The 16133-nt window shown below is 31.8% G+C and overlaps 1 protein-coding gene across 4 annotated transcripts; it reads left to right on the plus strand.

The window, feature by feature from the left end:
• Positions 1-5: 5 nt before the first annotated feature.
• Positions 6-14962, plus strand: Tps1 (Trehalose-6-phosphate synthase 1). 4 transcript variants are annotated; one of them, XM_074123272.1, is made up of 16 exons: positions 6-144; positions 3491-3598; positions 4860-5013; positions 5094-5219; positions 6032-6181; positions 7812-7929; positions 8081-8243; positions 8762-8912; positions 9002-9218; positions 9304-9460; positions 9542-9739; positions 11152-11341; positions 11422-11559; positions 11805-12098; positions 14122-14265; positions 14521-14962. In XM_074123272.1, exons 2-16 carry the CDS (start codon positions 3507-3509, stop codon positions 14611-14613), a joined length of 2385 nt encoding a protein of 794 aa, XP_073979373.1. In that variant the 5' UTR covers positions 6-144; positions 3491-3506; the 3' UTR covers positions 14614-14962. The 4 variants fall into 4 exon arrangements, 3 of the variants coding, with proteins under 3 accessions (XP_073979373.1, XP_073979372.1, XP_073979371.1); XM_074123271.1 differs by lacking the exon at positions 6-144 and adding an exon at positions 2605-2749; XR_012457042.1 differs by lacking the exons at positions 6-144; positions 14521-14962 and adding exons at positions 3086-3328; positions 13353-13490 and having other exon boundaries at positions 14122-14256.
• Positions 14963-16133: the final 1171 nt, after the last annotated feature.

Consider the following 16133-nt stretch of genomic DNA (forward strand, 5'->3'; position numbering starts at 1 on the left):
AGTGTGAAACCTCCCTCACAACTCACCTCCTAGTTATCTGCTAATGATTAAGAGCTTAATCCGTGCCGAAATGTTTGGAACATAGAGAAAGAAGAGTTTCAACACCTATAAACAAGGATCCAGATTTCAAATTTTAAAATAAATGTAAGGACCGTTTTTGTGTTTTCGGCTCTTCCACAACTGAGGTCATAAGCACTTTTTATTATTTTTTGAATAATTTTCTTTACTAAACCAGAAAAATTTGCTCTCTTTTATTATCAGAAATAATAATGATAGGGAAGAAATTGGCTCATAAGTTATAGCGCTGGATTCCCCTGCGAATATCCTGGGGTCGAATTCCAGCCGGCTCCAAGATTTTCTCTACCTTGATGTTTCTTACAGCTCACTTAAGAGTGATAGCTGATCACAATATTAAAAATTTCGGGCTCAAATGACCTCAGATGTTGACACGTTTTAAAATAAAAAATACTGAGACTTATTTTCATGGTAATTGAAAAATGACCTTGTGGAACCTGCATTCAAAGACTTCCGTAAAATGCCTATTTTTCCGCCGGGCTTTCCTACAACCGATTAAGTGTGGCGACCGGAGATGGGTAGCAAACATGCTTTACTATATGTATAAAATCAATCCAGTTAAATAAGTGAAATCCAAACCTAGACCTGGAATCGAATCCAGTACCTCATTACATTTCATATTAGCTTTGAGGGCCTCGCCTCTAACCGATCGGCTATTGTGGCGCTTTCTACGTAAATTAATTGTAAAAATTAAATTAATATTTTATTTATTTTGTATTTCATAAACGTACAATTAAAGGTAAGGGGTTCTAGTTTCGGTACTTTCCCTTGCAATATGTTAAAACTACGATAACGTACCTATAAATAAACTACAAACGTGCAAATTTTTCAAGGCTTCTTGATAAACATAAAAATGTTAGTATTTCCGTGTAAATTTTCAGTATTAACCAAAATTTTTTGTTTTGTTTTGGAATATCACCGAAAAATTACATTTATTACAGTAGAAATGAAAAAATTGTTAATACTTTAATGTACATGTTTTGAACGTTATTACCCACATCACCTCTTAATCTTATGTCTACCGCTATATTACCTTCTACTTCTTTTTTTTTCTCTCTCTCTCTCTCTCAACTGTTAACTCTATCTCCATCAGATCATCTGTGCAAAAGTAACATGCACTACACCACTGGAACAGCAATCTGCATATTCTCAAATAAAATCTATTACCTTCACTACCGCAAAATCTATAAGAAGTTGTTTGCTTTCCAATGATGCAGTACAGAACTGTTGAAGCTAACTAAAGGCATACTTTTACCCGCAGTATACGAAGGTTTAGAAAGATTGAAATTCTGTATAATTCCAACGAAATAAATCTAAAATCAGCCGTGTTATCAAGTTTAAACTGAAATATGCCACAATATAATCAGACTTATACACACTTACCACTTTCATCAATAACAAAACTGTTTATAATACAAATTTATTTTTTTCTAATTTAGCTGAAACTGTTCAATGCGTTAAAACTGCTAAACGGTTCCCCTTGACAACAATTTTTCCTCCAGTTCTCGGACATTTTTTGAGTCATCCTTTGCAAATATGAGCCTATTTTCCAAAACAGTAAAGAAATTATTCAATATTTGGAAAGTTAGAAGAGTCACCTGGAACTTTCACAAATGTTTAGCCCTCAACAAGTGACTTTAATAATGTATAAAATAATATTGAGTCTCAGGAAAGAGTACTAATTCCATAGCTGTTTATTGCATTGGTACATAATGTGAGGGTCTTGACTACTCTTTTAATAACATAACTTGATTCTACACTAGAATGATTCATGATATAGTGCCTAACTATACATATTCATTTTTGTGATATTATCTAAGAGCAACGGAATAATTGTGAAATCCAAACATGCAATTAACTCTCTAATTCGATTTGAGAATTGGAAAATGGTTCTTTGTTATCTGGTGTTTTATTAGAGTAAATAAAGTATCGGATCACTCCATAAAAAGAATGTCATGATTATAATCCTCTTAAAAATGAAATTTTTATGGGTACAATTTTGAACTTGAAAATCAGGTTCACGTTCATGGTGTAGTGATGTATTCCCACATTTCTTCAATTTCGCAGTATAATTTTTCTTTTATAAACGAATTATAGAAACTGAAGATGTAATAATCATCTAATTTTAATTTGAATGTCAGCCTATTGAATTCACTAAATTTTATACCAGTGTTAAAAATGTGTTCTCTAAGCTCTGCCAATTCAATTGATTCAAACTTATCTGAAGAAACAAATGTTCATTCTTGTTTTCCGCGTTGTTAGTGTATTTACTACTTTATCTTCTACCTTGAGATTCTTGCAGATTTGTGATTGTCGAAAATGAGATGTTACTCAAAACACCTCACAGTATATAAAACTGCAATATGTAGTAGGCAATTTGTGTAACTATGTTTAATCTGGCCATTGATGGTTTAATTTATTATAAACTATACTATACGTTTTAGATGTTATTGTGATATACTGTTATTACCTTCTACCTACTATACAACTTCCAGCAACTATCGATATATCACTTTAACAAAATACAGACTTCGGTTCTTCGCGTGAGCATGGTTACAGGTGAACATTCAATTTAGCTAAGGAGGTCCATTTCCTATATTTTATGCTTTAAACCGAGAGTACATTTGGATTATATATAAAGGAGAAAAAGATTTTCAGCTGTAACTGTTGATAGGTAAAGATGCAAACAACTTTATTATATTGAGAGTTGCTCTTCGAATTTTCGGGGGAGCACTCCCCTAGCTTTAAGAAAAAGTTATGTATTTCATTTAAAAAAAAAAAACGCAGGAATTTTCACGATACAAATTGTTTTTTGACTTAAAATTAAAAAATACCAAACATAGTAGTATAATGAAATTTCAAACAAACTCAAATATCAATGACCTTTTTTATGTAATCTGCTCAATTTTCATATTTCAACAGTTGATAATACGGTAGAGGGGTTAATGGTAAAACGTAGTGATTGCTGATAATGGGTTTAGTGTTTAATATTTATTATTTACCACCAAGGATAGGGGAACCAAGCATTCCCCACTCTTGTACTGATAAAAACTAGCCTCCAAGTAGCGTCAGTTAACCAGTAAGCCGGTCAGTTCAGGACTGTCAATGTTGGAGTACAGTGGGTAACTTCAGCTCTCTGCTTGAATGTAGATATGTAGCAAAACAAGAACGTTGAAGTTGAATGATTTTGTACGGTACTGGATATCGTTCTCTAACTGTTATTAGGCGTGTTATCTGTTAAGTCTCAAACCTTGTAAGTAATGGATTTCGTTCATTTTATTGAACCGGTGCGAGAAAATTATTATTTTTTCTGAAGTGCATGTGCTAAAATTGTGTTATTTTATGCTTAAGGAGGTCCATTTCCTATATTTGATTTCATGTTTATTTGTTTTATTTTTGATTTCATGTTTTTAAGAATATTATAAGGAAAGATGGCCTACAAACCTTCACTGATAGTTGTCTCTAATAGATTACCCTTTGTTCTTAAAGAGAATGAAGAAGGAAAAATTGAAAGAGCTGGGAGGTTAGTATAACTTTTTTTAAGTACTTTTTTAAGTTTTCAAGTTTTAATTTGTGTCTGCAATTCGTACTAATAATGCCTGATTCTTATTCGTTATACTAGATGTAACAATTAGGAGAAAGAAGAATGGTGTTCTGTTATTTTCTCTGCCATGAAGTTAAAACGCTCTTCAGTAATCTTATCAATCACTATCTGCATAAGTATATCCTGTTGTCACGATTTGATCTGTTATTTAAAGGAAAAAGTTACTTTTTGGTTACAGTTAGCAGGATTACTGTATAATTGAATGTAGTGTTATTGGAAAACTTAATGGCATATTTCTAACAAGCTGGTCAAAGAGTAAAGAGGTGTAGTAATGTGTTAATGTTGTATTAGGTAATAAAATTAGTCTTACAATACTGTCGTATTTCATTATTTTTCAACAATCCCAATTAGTTTCAAAATATGCAGTTCGATTGCTGTCTCATTTTATTGAATTCATTTGGTTTTACTTCAGCAGTTTGCCTTCGTGCGCCATCCCCATTATTATTCAATATTATCTCTTTGAAGATCGTAGAGGGCTTTCTTAAAAAAAGAATTTGAACGATATTAATGTGCTTGTGATGAATCCAAATAGGGCAGGTGTTGAGTTAGCAATTATGAACAGTGGACTTGTAAGTTGTAGATCCCCAGTACGAATCTTGCATAGCTACTTTTTATTTTTAGCTCCACCTGAGAAAATAGCAATACTTTATTATATTCTTGACCAACAGTATATCCGGCTTAAATGTAGAATGTTCCAAAATCTTTTACTGCTTGTCCTTATGCCATTCATCTTCATGAAAACTCTTAAAGGTGTGGTGAGAACCCTCAATTCCTAATTAGAGAATCTGGTGTTCTAAAAGTTGGTAATAAGTTCCTCTTGGTTCTTGGTTTATAAAAGTCAGCTGCATACTGGGTTTTGAGTCTCGCTTGACTTGACATATTTACGTCTTGAGTAAAAAGTTCAAAGTTTAAATACCATGATAACAGCATTTCTTTTAACTCTAGTATTATGTGTAAGTAATTTTCATATGTATAAACGACATATATTGGTCTGGTGAACGCAGTAAAGTAATAATTTTATTTAACGCTTACAATTTAATTTCGAATGTGATTACAAATGAATTCGTTTGGTTAATATGAACAAATATAATTTATTTCTAAATTACCCTTAATTACAATATGTTATATCCCTTTTGTGAAAAATAATATCATAAAATAATAATAATTTTGGAAATTTCAGTGCTGGTGGCCTGGTAACCGCTGTAGCTCCAATCGTCATAGAAAGTGGTGGATTGTGGGTTGGTTGGCCAGGATCTTTGTATAAACCAGGGATGGTTATACCAGAGTCTGATCCAACAGATAATAGTCCCAGTTCAGGTTTAAAATCTGATAAGGTTAGCTGAATTATGTATTTTATTCTTACATTTTTATATTGATTTTAAAAAGAGCTAAGAATTCGAAAATGATATTTTAGGTGGTGCCAGTATTTCTAGAAAAAAAATTATTTGAAAATTACTATAATGGATGCTGCAACGGTACATTTTGGCCCTTATTCCACTCAATGCCTGATCGTGCAATTTTCTCTGCTGATGATTGGAAGGTTAGTCTGAAATTAGTATTACTTTTTATTTATTTATTTAAAGGAACTGTTAAACAAAAATTAAAATAAATAAATAAAAATAATGCCCTTTAAGGACTTGGTGACGAAAACATTTTTTACTATTATGTAAGCATCATTTGCCTGCAGGAATAACTAAACCAGTCCCTAGCCAAGGAGAGCTATCCAACTTCTCTGGCCGCTGCAGGTATTGTTAGTTAAAATTTGAAAATACTTAATGTTCGACTTTGGCTTCTCACCTCCGAAGGGGCACTGGAGCGTTAGTTAGAAATCCATCAAACCAAAGATAGTGGAAGATTATAGAATACCATACACTAGTGAACATAGGGAGCAGGTCAAACCAGGAGAATGAGCAGTCCTGTTTCCCCATACTTTAAATATACTCATAAAATTCGTTTAATTCTCCAGGCGCGACTATTTCTGGAAAGGAAATTTTAATCTTCCTGAAGATTAGGAATCTAGTACTAGCATTAGTGCAACAATCCTCTACTATTTGGTGCGCAGTTTCATTTACTTCGCAGATTGATGTTGGGTAAGATTGTCATTGAATAGGTGATACGCTAAAGCAGCGCGTCCACGTAACAGCTGCACTAGTTAAAGAAATTGAAAATTGCTGAAATTAAGCAAAGCTCTCTTAAATAGACCAAAGGTCTTCCTGGCTTAGAGAAAGTCGGCCTCCTCTGATCTTTTAAAGTTACTGATCCACCTCCGTTCTGCAGCGGTAGAATACAGAAAGTCATTAAGTATTTTTTTTTTTTCTAATCAGAAATAAAGAATAATTGTTATTATTTTAGAGCTATTTGAACGCAAACCAGTTATTTGCCGAGTTAACATTCGAGGCAATTAGAAAATTGGAAAAATCTAGAGTTCATAATAAGACTGGCAAACCACTCGTGTGGCTTCATGATTATCATCTCATGCCTGCAGCTTCCACCATCAGAAACGTAAGTATGTTTAATCTATTCTGAAACAATAGACTATACACAAATAAAGAGGATAAATTTAAGATTTGATCAAATAAAATTGTCTCATTTATGTGGACGTTTTTTGCAATTTTTTTCGCTCTCCCGATTAAATTTTACGTAAATTGTTACACTTTATTTCTATTCTTATTTTAAGATATTGTTGAGATGAATTATCTGTCAGAGAAAAAACATAAAATTTTAACCTTATAAGTTTTTGTCTGATGCTGCGTATCTTTTTTTTATTTATTTTAATAAAGAATATAGGGACCTTGAATGTGGAACCAATTGCATTGTCACGTGATGTGTGCCTTTAATGCTTCTTTCTTCTTTAGGACTTTTTAAATCTATCACGTATTTATTATTATTAACGGCGGGAATTTTCTTGCCTTGAAATTTTCATTTTTCACTTGTTGCCAATAAAAAAACAAACTTAAATGTTTTGTTTTTTTTTAATTATTTTATGAATTTATTCGCGGTTGAGTTGATTTCTCACCTTGATCTACGCCATCCAAGGACTAGACCTTTTCGCTACAAATACGCTACAATCTGTACACGACGGATAATTATCTTAATGGAAAAACAGCCTTCAACCAAAGAATAACATCGCCCACACATCCCTTACCCAAAGCACAATTAGGCCTAGCTATCCACCTTTGGGTTTCGTTGTTTTCAGACAAATTCTAGCTTATATGATAACACTTGAAAACTCACAGTTAGCTTTTGTACCCTTTACAGACGGCTCCGTCGGAAGCTCAATCCATGACACTCAGTAAATCACAGAAAGGCTCTTAAGATCGCAGAAAAATGGCTTTACAGCCACTCCCTAATAAAATTTAACAAAAACTACTTCAGTAATGTAAAATAAGGAAGGCTATTCAGAAGCTTATGTTTCTTTAATAATTTTTAATTTGATATAGTTATGTACAGATCAACAGTTGAAATAAAATCATAGCTTTTCAATATCCAACTGAAAAAATGAAATATTACATCATTTTCCGAACTGCTAAAAAGTGGTGTTTCAAAAATTCGTACTATTGTATTTTTCAAAATAAGTTTTGTCTTAGTCAAGTAAAATCTATTCAAATCTTTTTTGGAAGCAATTATATTTCTAAGCACAATTTGTTTTCTTTGTTGAAAATTAACCATAAATTGTATGTAGGAAGAAATTGTTGATTAGATTTTGCTGTTAAATTCCGTAAAAAAGTTGTTATTCAATATTCAAATCCAACGTCCTTTCTGGTATAAATTTTGCAGGATTATAATAATAATAGTTGTAACTTTGCTTTTGTTTCTTAGTCTTTTTAACACTTTACTTAAAAACTGACCAAAATGATATTTATTTCCCTTTAAAAAGTAGACGACAAAAAATGTCCTGTGTTAATATTATTTTATAAAAATATTTCCTTCCCAGTTTGTAAAAAAAATCAACTGAAGCTAGTTGCTGATTAAGAGTATCGTTGCCCACTACAAGTGATGGCTTAGCCCCCCTTATTTTTTTTAAAAAAAGGGTTTTATCTTGTAATGATTAGAAGTGTTACTTCAATTTCTTACACTTACTGTTTTAATTTTCACCTAGCTTAAAAATTTATGTAAAATGTGATTGATTCAGGCCGCCATCAGGAGTAATTTGGAAATTAAAATAGGCTTCTTCTTACATGTACCATTTCCACCTTGGGATATATTCCGAGTGTTTCCATGGGGAGATCACGTGCTTCAAGGAATGCTAGGTAAAATAAATTGTTCAACATTTATGAAACAATTTGAATAAGAAATTTAGCTCAATTTTAAATTAATGTACTTTAATTTTACGTTGTAAAAGTGTCATTGTAATTAATGATTCAAAATTCAGTTTAAATATTTCTTCGTTATTGTTAACAGGAAGTGATATGATTGGTTTTCATACCTATGATTATTGCATTAATTTTGTGGATTGCTGTCAACGTGGATTAGGCTGTAGAGTTGATAGGAAAGCATTACTAGTGGAGCATGGCGGAAGATCTGTAAGAGTCAGACCATTACCTATTGGATTACCTTATGATAAGTAAACATCTATTTTATTATTTATTGTATTAACTTATTTATAATAAATGAGCGTTGAAAACATTTCTCCTTAGTCTTAATTTTAAATATTATTGAATTGTCCCTTGCGAGGAGGCCAAAAGTACCTCAACTGTCAAAGAATACAAGAAAAACACATTTTTCTGAGGCTGTTGCTAATAGATTGACATTTACTTTTCGAAAAAAATTATTGTTCATTATGAAATTACTTAGTTATTTGATAGACAGTGAAATCCATTTACAATAAATCAATCCAATTTAAAATATTATATTATTTATTACAGTTATAATTTATAAATAACATTCGGCCAGAGAAGTAAGACCATTTTTATTCGACTAATGTTTAAAGTAGAGTCTTATTTTTATAAAATGTGGGAGTTAAAATTCAAACGTCTAAGCTGAATCATTGGAATAATTTTGAATTTAACTATATTTCTGGTTCAATATCTATAACTCTAATTTCTTTCTACAATTTAATGAGATTATTTTTTATTCTACCAGGTTTGCTCAACTAGCCAAAGAAGCTGAACCAATCTTATCAGATAAGAAAGTTATACTTGGCGTAGATCGTCTAGATTATACTAAAGGTTTACCTCAAAGACTGAAAACATTCGAATTATTACTTACCAGATATCCTGAGCACTTAGAAAAGGTACTAATTTCTTTTTAAATTACATATATTTTTTTTTCAAATATTTTAGCGTAGGGCATTCTTAATTTCAATTGGATTTTATGACGTAGGTAGTACTATTACAAGTTGCCGTCCCTTCGCGAACTGATTTAAAAAGATATCAAGATCTCAAAGAAGAAATGGACCAACTGGTAGGCCGGATAAACGGTCGATTCGCCACTGCTACTTGGTCACCGATAAGATATATTTATGGCACTCTGCCACAGGCTCAATTGGCTTCATTTTATAGAGATTCTGCTGTCGCTTTTATAACGCCACTTAGAGATGGTTAGTTGACAATTACATCAGAATACAAGTTCCATTTTTGCTCATATTTTATTATGAATGTAAATACATACGCATACTTTTTAAGGGATGAATCTTGTTGCTAAAGAGTTCGTAGCGTGTCAGGTTAAAGATCCTCCAGGTGTGCTTATAATTTCTCCATTTGCTGGAGCTGCGGAGACAATGCATGAAGCTTTAATTTGTAATCCATATGAATTAACGGAAGCTGCTGAGGTTCTCCATAGGTAGGTTTTCCTTGTTTTATTTATTTATAAAAGGTGTTTTCAATTTAATAAAACCAATTAATGACATTATTTGCTTCTAAGAGCGTTAACAATGCCTGAAGATGAACGTACATTAAGAATGAATTATCTAAGAAGACGAGAAAAAGCAAGAGATGTTCATTTCTGGATGAAAGCATTTTTTAAAGCAATGGGCACGCTGATTAGTGAAGACGGAGACATGGTATTACCTAATAAACTTAGACCAATGACAATAGATGATTTTGATGAATATTTCCAATCGTGAGTAAGGGCCATTTTGCTAATTTATGTTTTTACTCCTTTATTTAAAATTAGTTTACGAAGGTATTCTTAATTAAAAAAAATAAATACTTATTTTTTTTATAGTAATATAAACTTTTAAAAATATCTGCCTAATGGCATAAATTATATTTTGAATTGATGGTCGAATTTGAGATGTATATAGAGTTAAAAAGAACATAAAGTTCAATGGTTTTAAGTCGAAGCTTGTTGATCTTGGAACATTCTATCTAGTTTCGGCTCTTTATCATTAGTTTCGTGTAAAGAAATCTGAGACAAATTTAATGTCACTGGTCTGAAATTATTTCATGCTGATATTTGTGATGATAGTTAAGGTTTTTCGAAACCGGATGCAATATTCGGTTAAAGTCGAAGATGAATAATTTACTGAGGATAGGACATTGTTAGACACGAAGGATTTCCTAGCTAATAAATTCTTTCAAAAGCAATTTGATATAACCTAGGCAACGTTGTATTCTTCTGTCTGGGCAGTAAAGAAAAGTTTACTAAATCTAAGTGTATATCTTTATCCAGCCAATTCTAAAGATCTCAGATTATTATGCATTTGCATTTGTTTTCTCAACCGAGGCACAGAGCGCAGGAAATGTAGTGTATAGTCTGATGTTCAAGAGGTAATGCCTATTTAGATTTAAAAGAACTTATGACTTATCCGTTCACTTAGCGACTAGTCCTCGCTTTTATTGACAGAGAGCATCTAAATCCATGACCCCAATTTCCGCTGAGTGACCAAATTTATTATTGTTCTTGAATTACTGAATAAATTTCATTAAATTGTTTTATTCCTGTTGTGGGCAATTAAATAGCATTTTTGAATCCCTTCGATTCACAATCTGATATCAAACAAAAGTTCTCAATATTTTAATTCAGCTCTTTGGATATTAAATTAATATGTAAAAAACCTGGGAAAATATTGGTCTTCACGTTTTTAACCAACGATTACGGTCTTCAAAGCAGTCCAATTCTGACGACGCACACATCCCATGGAGTCACAACTGCTGTGTAACATCTCAGGAACTCATTTAGGTCATGATATGTAAGATCTTTTTGAGATATTTTCTTTAAAATAGCAGCATTTTGAAACACAAGAAGAAGTTAAAACTTAAATGAGCTCTAAAAGTCATTTCCATGATATAAGCTGCAGAGTTGCTACCATAAGAAGTACTCTTCTTGAACCTACATTGATGGCAGTCCCATTATTATTAGTTAAGAATGTCAGTCAGACTGACTTAATATCAGACTTAAGTGTCAGAGAGTGACTGTTAGGCAACTATTTCATTTTATTTCCTAGTTACGTGAAGTAAAAAATACTCGCTAAATATATACATATGTATATATATTTTCTAAACATGTAATATTACTCTACTTCGTTTTAGTGAACAATTTGCCAACAAAAAACTGGCCCTTCTGTTGGACTATGATGGAACTCTAGCTCCAATCGCTGCTCATCCTGACTTAGCAATTTTGCCAGAAGAGACTAAATCAGTACTTCAGAGGTTGGTCAACATCCCTGAAATTCACATATCAATTATTTCTGGTCGAAGCGTGGAAAATGTTAAACAAATGGTAAATAATTTTCCCTCTTACTTTTTAAGACTTCTTATCTGTAATTAATTAATTATTATTTTTCTTTTAACTAAATTTAGGTTGGCATAGAAAATATTACTTATGCAGGATCACACGGTTTGAACATTATTCATCCAGATGGAAGCCGTTTTACACATCCTATGCCAAAGGAGTATGAAGAAACAGCTGAGCAGTTAATTAAAACGCTTCAGGAACAGGTTAGACAATGAAATCCTTGATATATGAGGGCATGCTGTCAAGAGGGTGTGGTAGTGAAAGATTTTTTTCAGTTAAAAAAATCTAGTGAATAGGACGGATGTTCCTAGCAATTTTTTACTTCGAATCCCTCAGTCTGATCTTTGGGCACTGCTGCACTGAAATAAATACAACTATATTTAAATACATTAGTATTTTGAATCTATCAATGCCTATTAACAAAAAAAACCAATATATTCTGTTGCAGGTATGTCGAGACGGTGCCTGGGTGGAAAACAAAGGAGTATATCTGACCTTTCACTATAGAGGAACACCTGTGGATATGAGACCAGATATTGTATCCAAAGCTATGTCAATAATTAATGAATTCGGTTTTGTGTCAAATCATGCCCATGCTGCCATTGAAGCTAAACCACCAGTTAATTGGAACAAAGGCAGAGCTTCTATTTATATACTTAGGACGGCTTTTGGATTAGATTGGAGTAATAGGGTTACAATTATTTACGCTGGCGACGACAATACAGATGAAGATGCTATGCAGGTTAATAACATATTTATATTTAGGATATTAAGATATTATCTTTCTGTACACCGGAATAGCAAAAAAAAAAAAAAAAAGTTAAATTAAGGTTTGAATGTGAACCTACATTGTTTGTTAATGATCTTCAGTTGTTCAACATTTTCATAGATAGCGTTTACAAAAGAAAGAATCTCGTAACTATTAAAATGGTATCACGTAAAATGATGTCGTAAAAATAACATTTATCACCTGTTACTGTAAATTTTATACCTTTATTTTAATCTTAATTTGGCCGCACTGAAATTTCAGACATGAGGAAGTGAAACTATACTTGCTGTGGTTTCTCCTGTTAATCGGATAATCATTTTAAAAGAATTATATTATTGAGTTGAGTAGCAATCATGATCCTTATTTTATCTGTTGTTGTTTCGTAAGTAGCGGGTCAGTTTTGGAAGAAATATCACAAATAAACTACATGTTTGTCATTTGTGTCTAATTTAATTGAGGAAAATTGATCTTTTGGAAAAGGCTAATGACCACAAAATCATTTTTCATTTTTATGCGATATTCATAGCAGAGTAAACACAAAATTTTTGCTGCTTCGATTAGAAATTTTACTAAATATTCTTAAGAGAAAGTAAGTTTAAAATGTAACGTGAAATCGTCACAAAATTTGTTAATCTGCAATATCCCATTTTCATCCAAATATTTATTTTTTTATGAAATAATAATACGTAGTAGAAGAAAACTACAAACATTTAAATAATACATCTAGGGAAGCGGTTGACCAGATAAAATTAGCTCAGATTTTTGTTTTTGCCCTGCGAAGTTGGGTTTTTAATTGGGAAGTGTTTTGTTTTGGTCCTCGGTATTCTAATTAACGTTCAATCAAAATTATAATTCAAGCTGGCAATTAGAAGAACAAATTGAGGCGAATTATTTCCACAAAAGATTAATCGTTCAGCGGAATAAGCTAGATTAAAAATTAATAAGAAATAACTTCCCACACTTTTAGTGAGAGTCCTATGATGTAAGAATAAAAAAAAAAACAGTAAAAAATCATTAATAACAATTGCGACATTATTAACCTCTTTCCTTTATCACGTATTAACCTCTTTCCATTATTCCTTTCACGTTGTGTAATATTGATTTTATTGATTGATATTTATAGCATCATCCGCTTTCAAAGACACGTGCCACAAAATTTGAAGCAAACATTTTGTGATTTAGTTAATTTTCTATTACCAAATTTATTTTTTATTTTCCTTTTCACAGAGTACATCCAGGCAGGAAATGAAAGAGCCCACGAGGATGCTAATAAAAAGTGAATAACATCTCAGTGGAAAAAATTATAATTAATCACATATATTATGCAACATTTACCATACAGTATTAGTAGTATTTTTTTTATAGGCAAGAATTATATTTTTTTTATATATGTATACAAAAAATTATTTAATAAGAATAATTTTAAAAAGAAACGAAAATGTGGAGAATAATTATTTTAGTTATTATCTTTTTAAAGCTGGGGGCCCTCTTTAACAAGAACGAAGCATTAATTTTTGTCGTCTCTTCCAATACAGGTCTTTGTGCTAATGATTTGGACCATTTCCTCGCTCTTCTTTCTTGGACGAATCTTATACCTCATACTTGTGGCACTTCTGTAAAGACGTTAATGTTAGAGTACAGTGTCCAATTAAGTTGTCTTTTTTTTAAAATGCGGATGCGTAGGTGAGATGGGGTGTATAAGATAATAATCTAATATCTAATAACTCTATCCTAACTGTGGTGCGGTCTGTTAAATTTTCGATATTCCACTCTTCCTCCTGGTTATACACAGTGTTTTACAGAAAAAAAAAATACTTCCAAAATAAAGAAATTCCATTTCAAGGCTAAAACTTTTTTAAGGCTTCGTAACAATCTTATTATTCCAGTTTCTTTTGGGCGATTCTGAAGAATTCGGAAGACGATTGAAAAATTCAGTTTTGAACTCAATTTTTATTTTTTAAATTCACGTTTACTATCAATTAAATTTTGTTTGCAGGCGCTGAAAGGTATGGCGATAACATTCAGAGTGACCAACAATGACATTGTTAAAACTGCTGCCGATCGTCGTCTGCCTTCTACGGACAGCGTACTTACACTACTTAAATGGGTGGAAAGATATTTTACTTCTGATAGAAATAAGGTGTTATCATGTACTTAATTTTCCTAAGTATGTATGTGACGATTAGAAGGCACCTATTAATGTTTTATACTTACATTAATGTGGAATTTTTATAAATTTATGAGCCTTGCAGCATTCCTTTCTTAATTTATAAAATTAGGAAGATATCTATAATAAAGGAAGACTGAGTTAAAGTAACTGTTAGCTGTACAGAAATAATATTTGTAGAATTTTTTTGTTTTTTCTTTATGTAACGTAACATTTTTTTTTGAACAGCAACTCTGTAAGAAAAATTGCCATAAGAAGAATGGTCTAAATCCTGTGTGCCAGTGTTTCTATTCAAAATTAAGGGGAACAGCATTTTTATAAGCCAAAAGAAAATGCTTTAAATGCAAGATATATGTTAAGAGATTAGTAATATGTAATTCCAAGTGCCTTTCTTAAATTGTATTTCAAAAACTTTTAAAACAAAAAATTAAAATATCTTTCTGAATGTTGAATATTTAAGAAATTTAATTTAAAATAAAAATAAAATTTGAGCAATTCGTTGAGAGTTTAAGTTTTATGTAATTTCAAGTTGTGGGAATAGAGAATAATTTGTATATTAGTACCAAATTTACTTTATTTTATTATTATTATTATTTTTTTTTTGTTGGAGTTCATTTAAATCTTTATTTATATAAAAAAAGTCTAATAAATAAATAAATCTTTGTATTTACTTACTTGTTTGTCAAAAAACCTTCTTTTTTGCGTTTATTATGCTACAATCAGCTCGTTAGCGCTATAAGTAACAATGATACAATAGAGCAGTAAATGATAAGGTAACGAGTGGAGAAGTTACCCAATGGTAACACTCCAAAACATTATATGGGTTAGTCACTCTCTTCACTTGAGAGGAGATCACGAGGCCACCACACTGTCTCTTTTAAGGCGTCTTGTCCGGGTTATCAGGAAGAGTACTAAAAGAAAGATTTTGGAGCTAGAGGATTTATATGAGATTGCAGGTTGAAGTGGAGTTTTCTGTATCTTGTTTTAGCAACTTTTGTGACAAAAGGAATGTTAAGGTCAGTGTGTATAGTCCAGGTTGGAGACATAAAATGGAGCGTTCACAAATAGTTCGAAGTATTTTAGATTGTAGAGATTGAATCTTTTGGAGATTGGAGCGTTTGGTTGAACCCCACAGCTCTATTCCATACGCCCAGATGGGTTTCAAAATAGAAGTATAAATTAGTCTTTTGTTGTACAGAGAGAGTTTTGATCTGTCGTCTAAGAGTCTTTTAAGTAGTCGATAGCGTCTGTTCAGTTCTGTTCTTTTAAGTCTAGTGTTGTCAAAAACCTAAAATTTATTTCACCTTCAAATATCTTCAGCTGTTAATTTTTGTGAATACATTTATAAGAATAGTTCAATTTGGCTTTTTTCGGACATATCCCGTACAGTATTAGGTTCTTCATAGCAACGATTGGTGTGTAACACGTCTTTTTCTCCATTTTCCAATCATAAACTTGTAAATTAAACCATTTTATTTCTCACTATTATTTTTCAATTCATTCAATGCTAAAACCGAAAGAAATACAAACCGAAGTGAGCTAGGTGGGCCGGAGAAAAAGTGTTTTCCGGTAACGGGAACAACTGTACCCACCAGCCGTAAATAATACAACTGTGGATCTTCCCCCTTTTCACTGACTGTTAAAAGCAACATCATACGGGCCAACATTAGATGTAACAATTAAGGTGGATCAATTGAATGACTGCTACAAATGTAGGAAATAAAACGAGATGTGAGCTACTTAGTCCAGAAAAAAGGTGTATTCCAGTATGGTGTTTTCTGTTAATGATAACAACAATACAAAACAATCCTGGATGATACAACTACGGCGGATCTTTTGCT

Source organism: Rhodnius prolixus, unplaced genomic scaffold (assembly GCF_049639745.1).
Source record: "Rhodnius prolixus isolate KJV_2025 unplaced genomic scaffold, Rpr scaffold_14, whole genome shotgun sequence".
NCBI lineage: Eukaryota > Metazoa > Arthropoda > Insecta > Hemiptera > Reduviidae > Rhodnius > Rhodnius prolixus.